The sequence below is a fragment of the Trichechus manatus genome, unplaced genomic scaffold, assembly GCF_000243295.1.
Source record: "Trichechus manatus latirostris isolate Lorelei unplaced genomic scaffold, TriManLat1.0 scaffold00340, whole genome shotgun sequence".
NCBI lineage: Eukaryota > Metazoa > Chordata > Mammalia > Sirenia > Trichechidae > Trichechus > Trichechus manatus.
The window spans coordinates 644025-659979 of record NW_004444276.1 but is presented as its reverse complement, the minus strand read 5'-3'; the positions used below and the strand labels follow the sequence as shown (position 1 = coordinate 659979).

Sequence of the window (15955 nt, the reverse complement as noted above, 5' to 3'; positions counted from 1 at the left end):
CTATGAGCACCTAATGCTGTTGGCTGTAAGGACTAGGGGGCACCTCTTATTAATGGGCCCTATCACAGGTGGCTAGGTGGCATGGGTAGAGCCACCAGTCCTCAGGCCCCTGATGTGGGTAGGTGAAGACCTTGCTTAATGTGCTGAGCAGTGTCAAATGTCAAGAACCTGCCCCTTTACAGCTGAAACAGTTGAAGTTAGTGTTCCAGTATATACCCTGTTGTACTGTGGTAATGAGGGCCTACGGTGTTGAGATGGCCCACACAAGTCTGTGCAGGGGTAAAGGCACTCAAAGTTCGTGGATCCCTTATGCCTGTGCCTAGGCAAAGGAGCTGTGCCTAGGCAAAGGAGCTGTGCCTACGCTGGTTTCCTGACTTAGGAGAGCCAGCAGTTTATTTTTTCCCTCTGTTTGTTAATTTGTTCACCCTTCAAGGCAGGGAAAAGGGCTCTGGGCATGTGACGGATCCTACTTCGGGCCCAGAGGACTTGGCAATTGCTGAAGCTGTTCCGGGACCCAGTGCAGAGCAGGGAGCAGGGAGGTAAATGTGAGAGAGGTTTTTCCTTAAGGGGGGTGTTTTTGATCCACGCGGTAAGCCGTACACAATTTCTTTCTCCGGATTGAGGGCTGCCTCTCACTGGTTCTGGGTGGCCGTGTAGACTCTCTGGTGCTGAGTCTCCTCTGGTGCAGAAAACACGCCTCCCGAGCATGGCTGCTTGCCTGCCTCACCGCTCACCCCTGCGCTGCTCAGGCCTGAAGTGCTCAGGCTCTCGCCAGGTCAGGTCTGGCAATTCCTCACTGCTTCTGAACCGTCTCTCCCTCCCCCTGCCACTCTGTCCAGTTCCTCAACTCTGCCTTTGATGTTCAGGGCTCCCAGATTGCCATATATAATTGAATCACTTGTTTTTTCGGGTCTTTGTTGTAAGAGGCTCCACCGGAAGTGTCCGACTACTCTGCCGTCTTGGCTCCGCCTCCAAAAATGAAATCCTTGACAACTTCAATATTGTCTCCATTTAACACGATGTTGCTTATTGGTCTAGTTGTGGGGATTTATGTTTTCTTTATGTTGAGGTGCAGTCCATATTGAAGGCTGTGGTCTTTGATCTTCATCAGTAAGTGCTTCAAGTCCTCTTCACTTCACGTCTTTGAAGGTTGTTAATGCGTCTTCCTCCAATCCTGAAGCTTTGTTCTTCATGTGGTCCAGCTTCTCTGATTATTTGCTCAGCATACAGATTGAATACTATGGTGAAAGGATACAACCCTGATGCACACCTTTCCTGACTTTAAACCATGCAGTATCCCCTTGTTCTATTCAAACAACTGCCTCTTGGTCTAGGTACAGGTTCCTCATGAGCAACAATTAAGTGTTCTGGAATTCCCATTCTTCACAATGTTATCCATAATTTGTTATGATCCACACAGCAGAATGTCTTTTCATAGTCAATAACACACAGGTAAACATCTTTCTGGTATTCTCTGCTTTCAGCAAAGATCCACCTGACATCAGCAATGATATCCCTCATTTCACATCCTCTTCTGAATCCGGCCTGAATTTCTGGCAGTTCGCTGTCGATACACTAATGCAAACACTTTTGAATGATCTTCAGCAAAATTTTCACTTGCGTGTGATATTAATGATATTGTTTCATACCTTCCACATTCTGTTGGATCACCTTTCTTTGGAGTGGGCATAAATATGCATGTCTTCCAGTCGGTTGGCCAGGAAGCTGTCTTCCAAATTTCTTGACATAGACGAGTGAGTACCTCCAGTGATGCATCCATTTGTTGAAACATCTCAATTGGTATTCTGTCAATTCCTGGAGCCTTGTTTTTCGACAATGCCTTCAGTGCATCTTGGACTTCTTCCTTTAGTACCATCTGTTCTTGATCATATGCTACCTCTTGAAATGAGTGAACATCGACCAATTCTTTTTGGTACCAAAACCAAACCAAACTAGTTACCATCGAGTCGGTTCCAACTCATAGCAGCCCTGTAGGACAGTAGAACTGCCCTATAGGTTTTCCATGGAGTGGCTGGTGGATTCAAACTGCTGACCTTTTGGTAAGCAGCCAAACACTTAACCACTGCTCCACCAGGGTCCCCCCCTTTTTGGTACAGTGACTCTGTATTCTTCCCATCTTCTTTTGACGCTTCCTGCATCATTCAATATTTTGCCCATTAAATCCTTAAATATTGCAACCCAAGGCTTGAATTTTTTATTCGATTCTTTCAGCTTGAGAAATGCTGAGCATGCTATTCTCCTTTGGTTTTCTAACTCCAGCTCTTTGCAAGTTTCAATACAATACTTTACTTTGTCTCCTTGAGCTGCCCTTTGAAATCTTCTGTTCAGCTCTTTTACTTCATGATTTCTTCCATTCACTTTAGCTAGTTGACGTTCAACAGCAAGTTTCAGAGTCTCTTCTGACATCTGTTTTTTTTTCTTTCTGTCTTTCTTGTCTTTCTAATGACCTTTTGCTTTCTTCATGTATGAGGTCCTTGATGTCATCCCAGAACACATCTGGTCTTCGGTCATTAGTGTTCAATGCATCAAATCCATTTTTGAGATGGTCTCCAAATTCAGGTGGGACATACTCAGAGTCATACTTTGGCTCTTGTGGACTTGTTTTCATTTTCTTCAGCTTCACCTTGAACTTGCATATGAGCAACTGATGGTCTGTTCTGCAGTCAGCCCTTGGCCTTGTTCTGACTGATGATATTGAGCTTTTCCATTGTCTCTTTCCACAGATGTGGCCAATTTGATTCCTGTGTGTTCCATCTGGCAAGGTCCATGTATGTAGTCGCCACGTATATTGTTGAAAAACAGTATTTGCAATGAAGAAGTTATTGGTCTTACAAAATTCTATCATGGGATCTCTGGCGTCATTTTGATTACCAAGGCCATATTTTCCAACTGCCGATCCTTCTTCTTTGTTTCCAGTTTTCACGTTCCAGTCACCAGTAACTATCAATACATCTTGAATGCATGTTTGATCAATTTCAGACCACAGAGTTGGTAAAAAAAAAATCTTTAATTTTCTCATCTTTGGCATTAGTGGTTGGTGCACGTCATAGTTATCTAGTGCTGCTGTAACAGAAATACCACAACTGGATGGCTTCAACATGCAGAAGTTTATTCTCTCACAGTCTGGTAGCTAGAAGTCCAAATTCAGGGCATCAGCTCCAGGGGAAGGCTTTCTCTCTGTGTTGGTTCTGGAGGAAGGTCCTTGTCATCAACTTCCCGTGGACTAGGAGCTTCTGAGCGCAGAGACCGTGGATCCAAAGGACACGCTGTTCTTCTGGCTCTTGTTTCTTGGTGATATGAGGTCCCCAAGTCTCTCTGCTAACTTCTGTCTTTCATAGCTTGAAAGAGATTGACTTAAGACACAACCTAATGTTGCAGATTGAGTCCTGCTTCATTAACATCATAGAGGTAGGATTTACAATACATAGGAAAATCACATCAGATGACAAAATGGTAGACTTTCACACAATACTGGGAGTCATGGAAAAGCTAAGTTGACATACACATTTTTAGGGGACATAATTCAATCCATAACAGTGTGTAAATTTGAACAGTAGTCGTATTAACTGGTCTTCCTTGTAGGCTTATGGATATTATCCTATCACTGACAGCACTGTACATCAGGATAGATCTTGAAATGTTCATTTTGACAATGAATGCAATACCATTCCTCCTGAATTTGTCATTTCCAGCGTAGTAGAGCAAACAAGTGTCTGATTCAAAATGGCTATACCAATTCATTTCAGCTCACTAATGCCTAGAATATCAATCTTTACGCATTCCATTTCATTTCTGATGACTTCCAATTTTTCTAGATTCATACTTCGTACAGTCCATGTTCCGATTATTAATGGATATGTGCAGCTGTTCTTTCTCATTTTGAGTTGTCACCTTAGCAAATGAAGGTCCTGAAAGCTTGAGTCCATCCATGTTATTAAGTTCAACTCTACTTTGAGGAGGCAGCTCTTTCCCAGACATATTCTGAGTGCCTTCCAACCTGAAGGGCTCATCTTCTGGCACTATACCAGTGGTCCACTGCTATTCATAAGGTTTTCACTGGCCAATATTTTAGAAGTAGATCGCCAGGTCCTTCTTTCTAGTCTGTCTTAGTCTGGAAGCTTCGCTGAAACATGTCCACCATGGGTGACCCTGCTGGTATTTGAAATACTAGTGGCATAGCTTCCAGCAGCATCAGAGCAATACTCAAGCCACCACAGTATGAGAAACTGACAGACATGTGGGGATCTTTTATCTTACAAGAGATAAAAGGAGAGGGACCACATACCACCAAGAAAGAAGTGCTGGGAGCAAAGTGCGTCCTTTGGACTCGGGGTCGCAGTGCTGAGAAGCTCCTAGACCAGGAGAAGACTGATTGACAAGGACGACAGAGAAAGCCTTCCCCTAGAGGTGGCACCCTGAATTCTAACTTCTAGCCTCCTAGACTGTGAGAGGATAAATTTCTGTTTGTTAAAGCCATCCACTTGTGGTATTTCTGTTATAGCAGCAATAGATAACTAAGACATATCCTATGTAATGGAAAAGCAAAAATGATACTAATTTGTAAGAACAATTAACATTGCAACCACCTAATACTTACCAACATGGGAAGGCCAAACAGTTATATGAGGATGGGAATGATACCAGCCCACAACTCTCATGGGGCGACCTGTTAGTTCAGCCAACCTGTGTGTCTGTCAAGGTATTTTCCAAATGAGAGAACAAAATTTGTGATGCTTAATAAGGGCTCAGGAAGCATTTTGAGGTTTAAAGTAAACCTATTATGATTTAATGCCAACAAAAGAATGAAATAAAGTTGATGCTCGGATTTCCCAGATTGCCCATTTAAAGCTAAATTTAAAAAAAATAAAATAAAATTCATGTGGTTTCTATTACTGTATATATTTAATTACATCCTGTTAATCCAATTTAGCTAATGTTTGATCACTCAAATACTTATCACTGTGGTATCTGAAAAGCTTATCTAAATCTACAACAAAGGAGGAAAATATTCTTTTGAGGATATTGCTAGACAACTGGGGAGACTAAACTGGGGATGTCTGTTCATTTGGTGTCTGAAAAGCACTGTAGTTCCTACTGTTGCCAAACTGTATCTAGCCTCAGGCCATGGAATAGGGAGAGGAAATGAAGCTGGGCTCCCAAGTTGAGGAGATAAAACTGGGAATGCTGGCGGCTAGGATTTGCAGGGCAGCTACTAACCAAAAAGTCGGCAGTTCAAATCAACCAGCCGCTCCTCGGAAACCCTACGGGGCAGTTCTACTGTGTCCTATAGGTTTGCTATGAGTCGGAATCGACTCGACGGCAACGAGTTTTTTCTTTTTCTTTTTTTTTTTTTTTTACGGGTACCAAAGAGGAGAGAGCTACAGAGGGAGAGAACCCTAGAGATGATGTGCAGAGGGTCCCCTCAAGTATGCAGCAGAGTCCTGATGGGCACATGCCTGAGGAGACTCCGAGAGGCCACGGAAAGGACCACCAGAAAGGGTTAACGGGGGTAACCACGCCCAGCGGGGCTCCAGCAGGACCAGGAATAGCACCTGTCCCTCCCCCCAACAGGATTGGGAAACCTCAGGATCCAGGAGCCATCGGGTAGAGTACTCAGCATGGTCTTGCCTCAGCAGTGAGGAAACATTCGTGCTACCCTAAAAGCTGCTCTGGTTCCACTGAGCAAATCTTAAAAGCAACACTCAAAAGGAACATACTGTTTCTAAGAATCTTAAGAGCATCCCAGAACAAGACAAAAATAGGTACTCAAGGTAAAATTCACCATGTCTCACATCCAATCTGAAGTAACCAGGCTTACAGAGAAGCAGGAAAATTCAAACCATATGAGGAGATGCAGAACAGATTAGTGGTTGACAGAGGGTGTGGTGGTGAGTGGGTGGTGTGAGTATAAAAGGATAGCAGGAGGGGGAGATCTTTTGGTGATGGGAAAGTTCTGTATCTTGACTGCTGTGGTGCTTACACAAATCTACACACTAAATAGCACAGAACTACACATACACTGTATCAATGTCAGTTTCCTGGTTTTCATATTGTCCTATAGTTATATAAGATGTAACCTTCCAGGGGAAGGAGAGATGGAGAGAAAGTCTGATTCACCAAGCAATCAGATCTAAGGGGTAAATATGAAAACTGGGGAACAGTGATCAGGAGCAAAATTTGTGAAACTGTCTAATGCAGGATGACGGCAGCAAGCAGGCCAGTGTAACCCAGAAGCCCCGGCGCATGTAGAAGCTTCTCATTGACCACTAAGGATATCTCTGCCTCTGTTGAAGCCGCAGACAGTTGCTCTGGAGAAATTTCCACTCGATCCTTCCTCTTATCGGAACGTCGCAAGATGATGACAGAATGAATGTGAATAATCTTCACAGTGTCAACCTAAAGGAAAATCCACAGAAATGGTTATTTCTATGTCTCACCAATAACATCTCCCTTCAATAACATCATCCTTCTGTTATAGAGTTGCATTTCATTACATTGTCAGGTTAAAGATTCCGTTTTAGAAAACTGACATTTTTCTGATAAATAATCGAATGTTTCAAATAAAACACATCTAACCTCGATATATACATTTCAGAAACAAAAAATATAAAGGCTACTATGCAGATCAAGGAAGGATTTGTTAAATGATCAACAATTATGTACAAGACATTGTATCACAAAAAGGAATACAAGTCGGAGTCCCTGACTTCAAAGTGCTAACAATCTGGTTGTGTAGCAAGTACCATACATGAGAACATACTAAAACAATGCAGTAAATAAATGTTATAGAACTCAGAGAAATGCAGTTACTCAGATCAGAAAACAAAGATCTTCACAGAGATTAGCTATTTCCTGATTGCCAGAGAGATAGACAGAATTTCTGAAGGTGCCAAATGAGTGTTTGGCATGAGCTATGGAGACAGAAAAGTGTGAGTGGTAGACCAGCTGGTTTAGAGTAATACAAGCCCTGAAGTGGAATGGCAGACTACGCTAAGGCTAAGAAAGATGGTTTGGGTAAGAACATGCAGGGCCTCAAATGCCAAGCCATGATTTACCGGATGAACTGGAGGGAAGGAAAATATTGCAGATAGCCTGGATGTGAAGTAATGAGAAAGTACTGGACTAAGTAGATGACAGAGATGGTGGAAAGAAACAGATTTGGGATCTATCAAGAAGGAAGAATCCACAAAATTTGGGAGCTTATGGACCATGGGCAGGAAATTGTCGAGATGACTCCAAAATTTCAAACTTAGGTTGGAAACTAGGTGGAACATGGGAAGAAGATCTAGATTTAGATAGGGGCAGGCAGGAAGGAAGATGAGCTCGTTTTCATATGAGTTGAACTGAGGTAAGAAGATATGCAGTATGGTGACTTTTAGCAGGCAGGTGGGATTACAGTTTAGCTTCAAACAGAATTAGTAGGGAAGGCAAAGAATGGTGTGAAAAGTGGCAGCAGAGGTCTGGGGAATGAAACAAGAGCAACGCCTAGATTTAGGACGGGACAGAGTAAGAGGGGCCAGAGAGAAAGCCAGAGGAACCAAAACCAGCACAACAGAAGGGCATAAGAGTTTCAGGGAAAAAGAAGGCATTGGCATTGCCAAATGATTCAGGGACAAGGGTGACATCTAAGAGGCGGCTTGTGAAATAAGTGATGGAGCTGCACTGCCCAACTGGGCAGCCACTGGCCACGTGTGGCTATTGATCCCTTGAAATGTGGTGAGTCTGACCCAAAACGTGCAGTCAATGTAAAATACACACCGGATTTCAAAGACAATACAAAAAAGAATACAAAATATCCAACATTTCTTAATATTGACTACATGTTGGTGAGCTCTTTTTCATCCTTTAAATTCCCTGATGATCTCAGAAAGAATTAATCATTCTCCCCTCCATACAATTTCTTTTACTACACACACATTTCTGTTAGAGCATATATTATATTGTGCTCTATCTATTTTCATATTTTTTACCCCTAACAGACTGTTAGCTCCTTAAGGGCAGGGACCATGTTTTGTTTATGTTTTTATCCCCAGCAACCAGCACCGTATCTGGCAGGCACAAAGTACATAATAAAGTCTTTAAATTCAAAGTAATAATCTCTTTTATGACAGTCACGTTGAACTATTACGTTTATATTACAACACTAAGAATTATAAATTACAATATAAATTGAAAAAGAGAAGGTCGAGGGGCCTCTGCTTCAGGGAATATCCGGTAGCTCGAGGCTGACCAATGTTCCTGCCAAAAACAACTACAGGAGCCATAACAAAAACAAAAACAAAAACAAAAAACCCAGCAGAAATATCTGCTGAAAGGTATCAGAGAACTACTGAAGCAATGAAGATCGCGATCTGGAGAAAGGAGAACCCCAGAGAGATGAACAGAAGGTGTGCGAGGCTCTTTCCCTGGGGGCATTTGCTGATTCTGGGCACAGGGCAAGAGGCTGAGAATTCAGAACTTCTCCATGTAGAGGGCTGGTGCTGAGAGTCACAGAAACCGAAGGCAGACTAAGCCTTTCCAAAACTGCGGCCCGGCCTGGTCACAGTCGGAAGAGATACTGTTCTTAGTTATCACCTAGTGCCGCTCTAACGGAAATACCGCAAGTGGATGGCTTTAACAAACAGAAATTTATCCTCTCACAGTTGAAGAGGCTAGCAGTCCAAATTCCGGGTGCCAGCTTCAGGAGAAGGCTTTCTTCCTCCGTTGGCTCTGGGGGAAGGTCCTTGTCATCAATCTTGCCCTGCTCTAGGAGCTTCTCAGTGCAGGGACCGGGTCCAAAGGACACACTCCCCTCCTGGCTACTTTTTCTTGGTGGTAGGAGGTCCCTCTGTCTCTCTGTTCACTTCTCTCTTTTATATTTCAAAAGAGATTGACTCAAGATACAACCTAATCCTGCAGATTGAGTCCTGCCTCATTAACATTACTGCCTCTAATCCTGCCTCATTAACATCATAAAAAACCAAACCCGATGCTGATGCTGTCGAGTTGATTCGGACTTATAGCGACAGGGTAGAACTGCCCCATAGGGTTTCCACGGAATGCCTGGTGGATTCGAACCGCCAACCCTTTGGTTAGCAGCCATAGCTCTTAACCCCTGTGCCACCAGGGTTTCCCATTAACATCATAGAGGTAGGATTTACAACACATAGGAAAATCACATCAGATGACAAAATGGTGGACAATCACACAACACTAGGAATCATGGACTAGCCAAGTTGACACACATTTTGGGGGGACACAATTCAATCCATAACAGATACTGTTGGAGAATTTTCCAAAACTAATGGAAGATATTAACTTCCAGATTCAAGAAGTGTGTTAAATCCCAAGAAAGATAAATACAGATAAACCCATATCTTGTCACATGATAACTGAATTACCAAAGCCAAAGACAAAAAATAATAATTAAAAGCAGAAATAGAAAGACACATGACCTTCTGAGGAGCAACAGGACTTTTCAACAGAAAAATAAAAGCCCAAAGAATATATCCTTAAAAAATGAAGTCAAAATAAAGACATTTTCCAACTCACGAAAACTGAGAGAATTCGTTATCAGCGTATCTGCACTAAAAGAAATCTCTAGGTGATTCTAATGTATATCCAAGTTCGGGGAACTACTGTAGTAGGAGGTGTATGCTGGAGGAGTCAGTTAGAAGAAAAGATAGTTTGAACATGTTACTTTAAAATGCCTGTCTACCTATGGAGCCCTGGTGGCCAAGTGGTTAAGGGCTCAGCTCTTAACCAAAAGGTCGGCAGTTCAATTCCACCAGCCACTCCTTGGAAGCCCTATGGGGCAGTTCTACTTTGTCCTATAGGGTTGCTATGAGTCAGAATCGACTTGATGGCAATGGGTATGATTGTTGTTGCTTTTTTCCTGGTGTCTGCCTGCACTTGAGTGTCCAGTAAGTAACTGAGTAGGAAGTTCTGAAGCCTGGGATAATTTGCACTAACCAGTGTTTATTGAGCATCCACCACCACAATAGTCAAGTGGCCAAAATTTATTGAGTACTTGCCATGTGTCAGGCACTCAGAATGCTGGTTTACGTGTGTTACCTTAATTACCTCTCCCAATGAGGTTAGTACTATCATTATGCCCGTTTTACTGCTGAGCGCTGTACATACATTACCCAAATCCAGTTCTTCCAATAACTCTATGAGGTCAGTAGCTGTCATAATCTTAGTTTTACAGAAAAAGAAGTTGAGGCTCATAGATGTTAAGCAACATGCTCAAAGTCACAGAGTAAGTAGCAGAGTAAGGATTTGAAGACAGATCCAACAGACCTCAATATCTATTGCAGCTAAAGCCATGGGAAAGGAATGCTGCCTAGGAAGACATTCTGGAAAGAGAAGGGGGCTAAGGGAGAAACTTGGAAAATACCAACATTTAATGCATAGACAGAGGAGGGAGAGTCCATGAAGTACAGGGAGGAGAGAGGAACGAGGGAAACACTGCAAAAACCATGAGAGCCCAGAATTTCAAGGGGAAAGAACGTCACCTAACTCACTGCTGTCAAGTCAATTCCAACTCATAGCGACCCTATACGACAGAGTAGAACTGCCTCGTGGGGTTTCCAAGGCTGTCATCTTTACAGGAACAGACTGCCACATCTTTCTCCTGCTTGAGTAAGAAAGGCACCAAGAAATATTCCACTGGAGGTAGCAACAAAAATATGGCTGGAAAGGGAGAATTGGAAATCAAACCTTGGTGGGTTTGACTAGGGAAGGTGAAGTAATGATTGTAGCCTATTCTTTTAAGAAGTCTGGCTATGAAGGGAAGGGGGAAACCCTGGTGGCACAGTGGTTAAGCGCTACAGCTGCTAACCAAAAAGGTCGGCAGTTCGAATCCACCAGGCGCTCCTTGGAAACCATGTGGGGTAGTTCTGCTCTGTCCTATAGGGTCGCTATGAGTCAGTATTGATGGATGGCAGTGGGTTTTTGGTTTTATAAGAACAGTAGCTACAGGAAGATATAGGCTTGAGAAGTTGTTTTTCTTTCTGAAAATGAGAGTACCTTAAGCATATTTGTACGCTATGGGGAAAGAGCCAGGCAACAGGAGTCTGAAGACCCAGGAGAGAGGGGGTCTATTTGATAAGTAATGTCTCTGAGGAAGCGGCAGATTTGGCTTTGGCTAGGAAGGGGAGTCTTCCTTGATATGGAAAGTGGTTAACGCTGAGAAGTTCGCATACAGGGATAAGAAGTAGATGGATTCTTGCCAGATAGCTTTTATCACCTCCCTCATCTGCTTGTCGGGAAGGGGAGAAAGTAATTCATTTTTATTGAATTTTACAACAGGATTGATCTTCAACAGACTGGAAAAGAAATAAAGTGGTCCTATGAGCCCCGGTGGCGCAGTGGTTAAAGCGCTTGACTGCTAACCGAAAGGTTGGTAGTTCAAACCCATCAGTGGCTCCGTGGGAGAAAGATGTGGCAGTCTGCTTCCGTAAAGATTTACAGCCTTGGAAACCCTATGGGGTCGCTGTGAGTCAGAATCGACTGGGCAGCTGTGGGTTTTTGGTTAGTTTGAGAAGCATTATACTAGACCATAAAGTCTGGGCTAGATCATGGAAGGAATTAAAGCCAGAAAGGATGGGCAGGGGTGCAGCCCAGGAGAAAATTCAAGGCAGACTAAGAACTATGACGCTATAGATAGACTGCCTGTAAGAAGAGTGTGGGACTCGGGATGAAGAGGTTAACAACGCGGTGAACCACATGGCAACGTCTCAAGGGAAGTGGGAGAAGGACCAGACAATGGGCAGATGACAGCAACCAGGAGGACTTGCTACAAGGAGCCCTGGTGGCACAGTGGTTAAAGCGCTGGGCCACGAGCCAAAATGTCGGTGGTCCGAACCCGCCAGTAGCTCAGTGGGAGAAAGATGTGGTAGTCTGCTCCTGTAAAGATTTACAGCCTTGGAAACTGCCCCTAAGGGGGAAGCTCTACTCTGTCCTATAGGGATATTACGAGTCAGAATCATCTCGACAGCAACGGGTTTGGTATTTTTTGGTTTACTGTGCTACAAAGAACAGAAAATTAGGTTCTTTTCCAAGTGAGTAGATTCATTCTCTGATGTTACTAAGAAGAATACCCCAACCAGCCACAAATGTGGGGCTGCACAAACTAGATCAATCCCCAATTGTGAATTTCCATTATGCAAAATGGTAGCACACATACCTTTTCAGCAACTGTTCGCATTTCAGTTCCAGTATATGCAAATTTTGAGTCACTCCTATTGGGGATAAATTAGAAAACAAGGGAGCTGGGGTTTGGAATATAAGAAGGGATTAAAGGAAGATAACATGATTAGCAGTTCCTGCCCTAAAGTCTTGGCAGTGACAAAGGAAGATGAGGGAAAGTAAACTGAGGTCCTAGAACTGCCATCATACATCTGTTAGAAGCAACCTGGGACACATCTAAGTACATAAAGCTACACTACTGGAATCCTGGGTACTAAGGAGGTGAACTTGAGAAGGACATACTCTGCTCCGCTTCACAGTTTAAGTAAAGGTTACCTAAAGCTTTGTCCACCTCAAGCATCCAAGCTGCAGTGGATCTCTGAGATCACTGTAGGGCCCAGCAGGGAGGCAGAAAGCCACTGGCAATTTAGATGGAGGGACAGATCAACAGGGAAATGCGCCTTAATGCACACATTATCTGCCACAAAGAAAACAGCCAGCATCTTATTGACATTTCAGGGGAAAGAGGACATAAAACAGCAAACAAGAAACTGGAAAATAACAGCATCATGTGTCAAATACATTGATAGTCTTTAATAGGCAACTTTATAACAAAATTCTACTTTTAAGAGCTTTCACAGCTTCACACATGACCTTGATTGCCCCAACTATATTGTTCACGGAAGGGCATACATATCTCAACTAAAAAAAACTACGAAATAAGGTAGAAACCAACAATCAGGGTTGGGGTGCAAATCAAACCGGATAAATGAGGGAGCTTCTGACTTGCAATGGTAATTTAAAATACAGTCATGCACAGCGTAACGTCACCCTCCAACCACATATACATCCTTGGTCCCATAAGGGTTTTCTTTTTTTCTTTTTAAAGGGAAAGCAGCTCTCCTTTGGTTTATTATTCCCCCCTAATGGTTTTAATTGGAGCCCTAGTGGCGCAGTGGTTAAGAGCTGGCTGCTAATCAAAAGTTTGAAAGTTCAAATCCACCAGGCACTCCTTGGAAACCCTGTGGGGCAGTTCTACTCTGTCTTATAGGGTCTCTGTGCGTCGGAATCGATGGCAATTTTTTTTTTTTTTAATGGTTTTAAAGACCCCAAATCCAGACTCTGGCAGCAAAGGACCATAGGTGGGATATGGGCAGTGAGGCAGAGGACATGGCTCTGGGCACGAGCTCTGCGGGGGGCGCTGTGGGGTCCCAGAGGCGGCTTCTACTCCTGAGGTGGGTGGAATAGTGGGTGGGGCTGGCCACGCTCTGCTCCCTGCACTCACTTTTCTCCAGCCACTTCCTCAATGATGGCCCCAAGGGCAGTCCCACTTCTGAATATTCCGCCTTAGAATCTCAAGGCCAGTTCTCTGGGCTTAGCATGTCTCCCCAGCCTGGCTCCCCTCCCTGCCTGTCTGGACTCACCCCCATGGGGCCCAATTCCCAGAGGGGCTCCAGCCCTCACCAAGGCCCGAGCCGACCCCCCAAGCTGTGCGAGAGACACAGTGCAAGCGGAGGCCGCCCCGGCCAGCCCCTCCAATTCCGTCACCGCATGATTCGCTCCGGTTAAACCCTTCCAGGCCCACAAGGCGCTGACAGTTCGTGACCCGCTGGGGAAGCAGGCCGACGGCACAGCCCCCACCTCTGTCTATGAGAGGAAAACCCCTGAACCCCAGGTCAGTCTGTGCGGAAGCAGCTGCCTCACCGGGCTTGGGAAGGCAGCTGTCGCTCCACGACCTCCGACCAGCCCCAGGCGGGGCCCTGGAGGTTCCATCCTACAGTTCATGCCTGCAGAGTCCCTCCTCAGGAGACGGTGGCCATGCCTCAATGTGTTCACTCCAGAGCTCTTGCCATCTGGGCAGTGGGAGATGCTGGAGCCCCCTTCCCTCTTGAATCCTTTCTGGAGCGGTCAGGTGGGATTCAATAAATCAAGGACACCCAGCAGTGATGAGGACAAGCGGAAGTGGGCTCCCGTAAGGATTTAATAGGCTTTATTGATGAGGACAACCAGAAGCGGGCTCCCGTAAGGATTTAATAGGCTTTATGGGGGTTCGTTCGTAACTACAGGTTGTACGGTGGACGTTTGTAACCTGGGGACTGCCTCTATATAACATGGTGCTCACACAATATCCAAGTCACATAGTGTTCGATTTCACAGAAAATATAGTGGACGTTAAGGAATGCATGACTGTACAATCCATACACAATATTGCCATAAGTGTCATAATTTTGAGATGAATAAACCAAAAATAGTCTTACCTTGTGTCATCATTCAACTAGAGTGGGAAAAAGAAGAAAACATTATTGACCATATTATGCTTATTCGATGTACATGGATGCAGATAATTTGCAAATCATGTATTTGGGCACACTAGCAGGAAAGACTGGAAGAATTCTTACTTCTGATTGTAAACAACCAAGTTCTATTTCTTCATCCTCCCCTTCGGCTCTCTGCAACACTTAACGCAGCAGAAACCGGTTCCTTCCGGTTGGAGCCCCGGCTGAGAATTTGCATTTCCACCCCCGAAACCAAACCCATTGCTGTCCAGTCGATTCCGATTCATAGCGCGACCCTAATGGACAGAGTAGAACCGCCACGTTGGGTTTCCAAGGAGCAGCCGGTGGATTCGAACTGCCAACTTTTACGGTTAGCGGCCGTAGCATTTAGCCCCTACGCCACCAGGGTTTCCATTTCCACCCCAGATATACTGAATTAGAATTTACAGTTTAAAAAGAGCCCCAGGTGAGTCTTATGTATAGTAAATTTTGAGAACCACTGTTCTACTAGTGGTTCTCAGAATTGGTACCTAACCAACAGCATTAGCATCTCCTAGGAACTTGTTAGAAATGCGAATTCTTAGCAGGGATTTGAACCCGAAGAACTGGTCTGAACCCCTCCCAGAGGTCTCACCCTAGAACAGGGCACTGAACCGGTTCCTCCCGGTTCCACTCTTTGCTGACAATTTGCATTTCACCCCAGATATACTGAATCAGAATCTACATTTTAACAAGCTCTCCAGGTAATTTTTATACTTAACTTACTGGGAACTTGTTAGAAATCCCAAGTCTCAGCAGGAGTTCGAGCCGGAACAAACCAGTTCGAAGCCCTGCCGTTGAAACCCTTTTCTCTCAGGTTTCTTGATATGCTTAAAATGCTTTTTCGATACATCTGCTGCCCTGGAGGGAAGCCTGGAGGTGAGGCAAGGGGCTCTAACCGTGGTCTTCGGGTCCTTAATGCACTGATGTCTTCCTCAGACCCCAGTGGCTTTCTGGCCTGACTTGGTGCAGTTTTAGTCAATGGAGCGCTAACCCTTTTAGAAAAGCCACAAGCTGCAAGAGAAAAACCAAGGCCGCCGGGGGCTTGTGCAGATCGCTGCGGGGGAGGGGGGGGGGCGGGCAGCGGGAAACTAAACAAGCGTCAGCTGGCCAGAGGAAATGGGGACCAGGCGAAGGGCAAATCCAACTGATACGTGCACGGACCTAAGTCAGGGGTGCCTGTGGCCTCCGCAGCCCTGGGAGCCGCCAGCGCCCACCGTCAGCAGGGCTGCAGCCAGGCTAACGGACTGACCTACTCACCTCCCCGATACACAGCCCCATCACCTCCTCCTTTTCTGTGCTCAGAGCATGGTTGAGACAGACTAGGAAAGCGTCGGACTCCAGATGGACCGCCTGCACCACCTGCACCGCCATCTTGGTCCGGCCCTGCTCACATCCGCCTTGGGCCCACTCGGGCCTGGCCAACCCTGGCCGGCGCCGCCTCCTCC

The 15955-nt window shown here is 44.9% G+C and overlaps 1 protein-coding gene across 4 annotated transcripts in view; it reads right to left on the bottom strand.

Moving 5' to 3' along the window:
• The window catches only part of BRCC3 (BRCA1/BRCA2-containing complex subunit 3), a 76007-nt gene extending 60062 nt beyond the window's left edge, over positions 1-15945 (bottom strand). For 2 of the 4 annotated variants that reach the window (XM_004390876.1, XM_004390877.1), the window contains exons 1-5: positions 15768-15945; positions 14451-14467; positions 12191-12245; positions 6298-6417; positions 4619-4706 (exon numbers count right to left, since the gene is read on the bottom strand). In XM_004390876.1, the coding sequence (XP_004390933.1) occupies positions 4619-4706; positions 6298-6417; positions 12191-12245; positions 14451-14467; positions 15768-15881 (394 nt within the window). In that variant the 5' untranslated portion in view covers positions 15882-15945. The remainder of the gene's footprint in view (positions 1-4618; positions 4707-6297; positions 6418-12190; positions 12246-14450; positions 14468-15767) is intronic. The other 2 variants (XM_023725641.1, XM_023725642.1) reach the window with 2 other exon arrangements.
• Between the last annotated feature and the right edge of the window lie 10 nt (positions 15946-15955).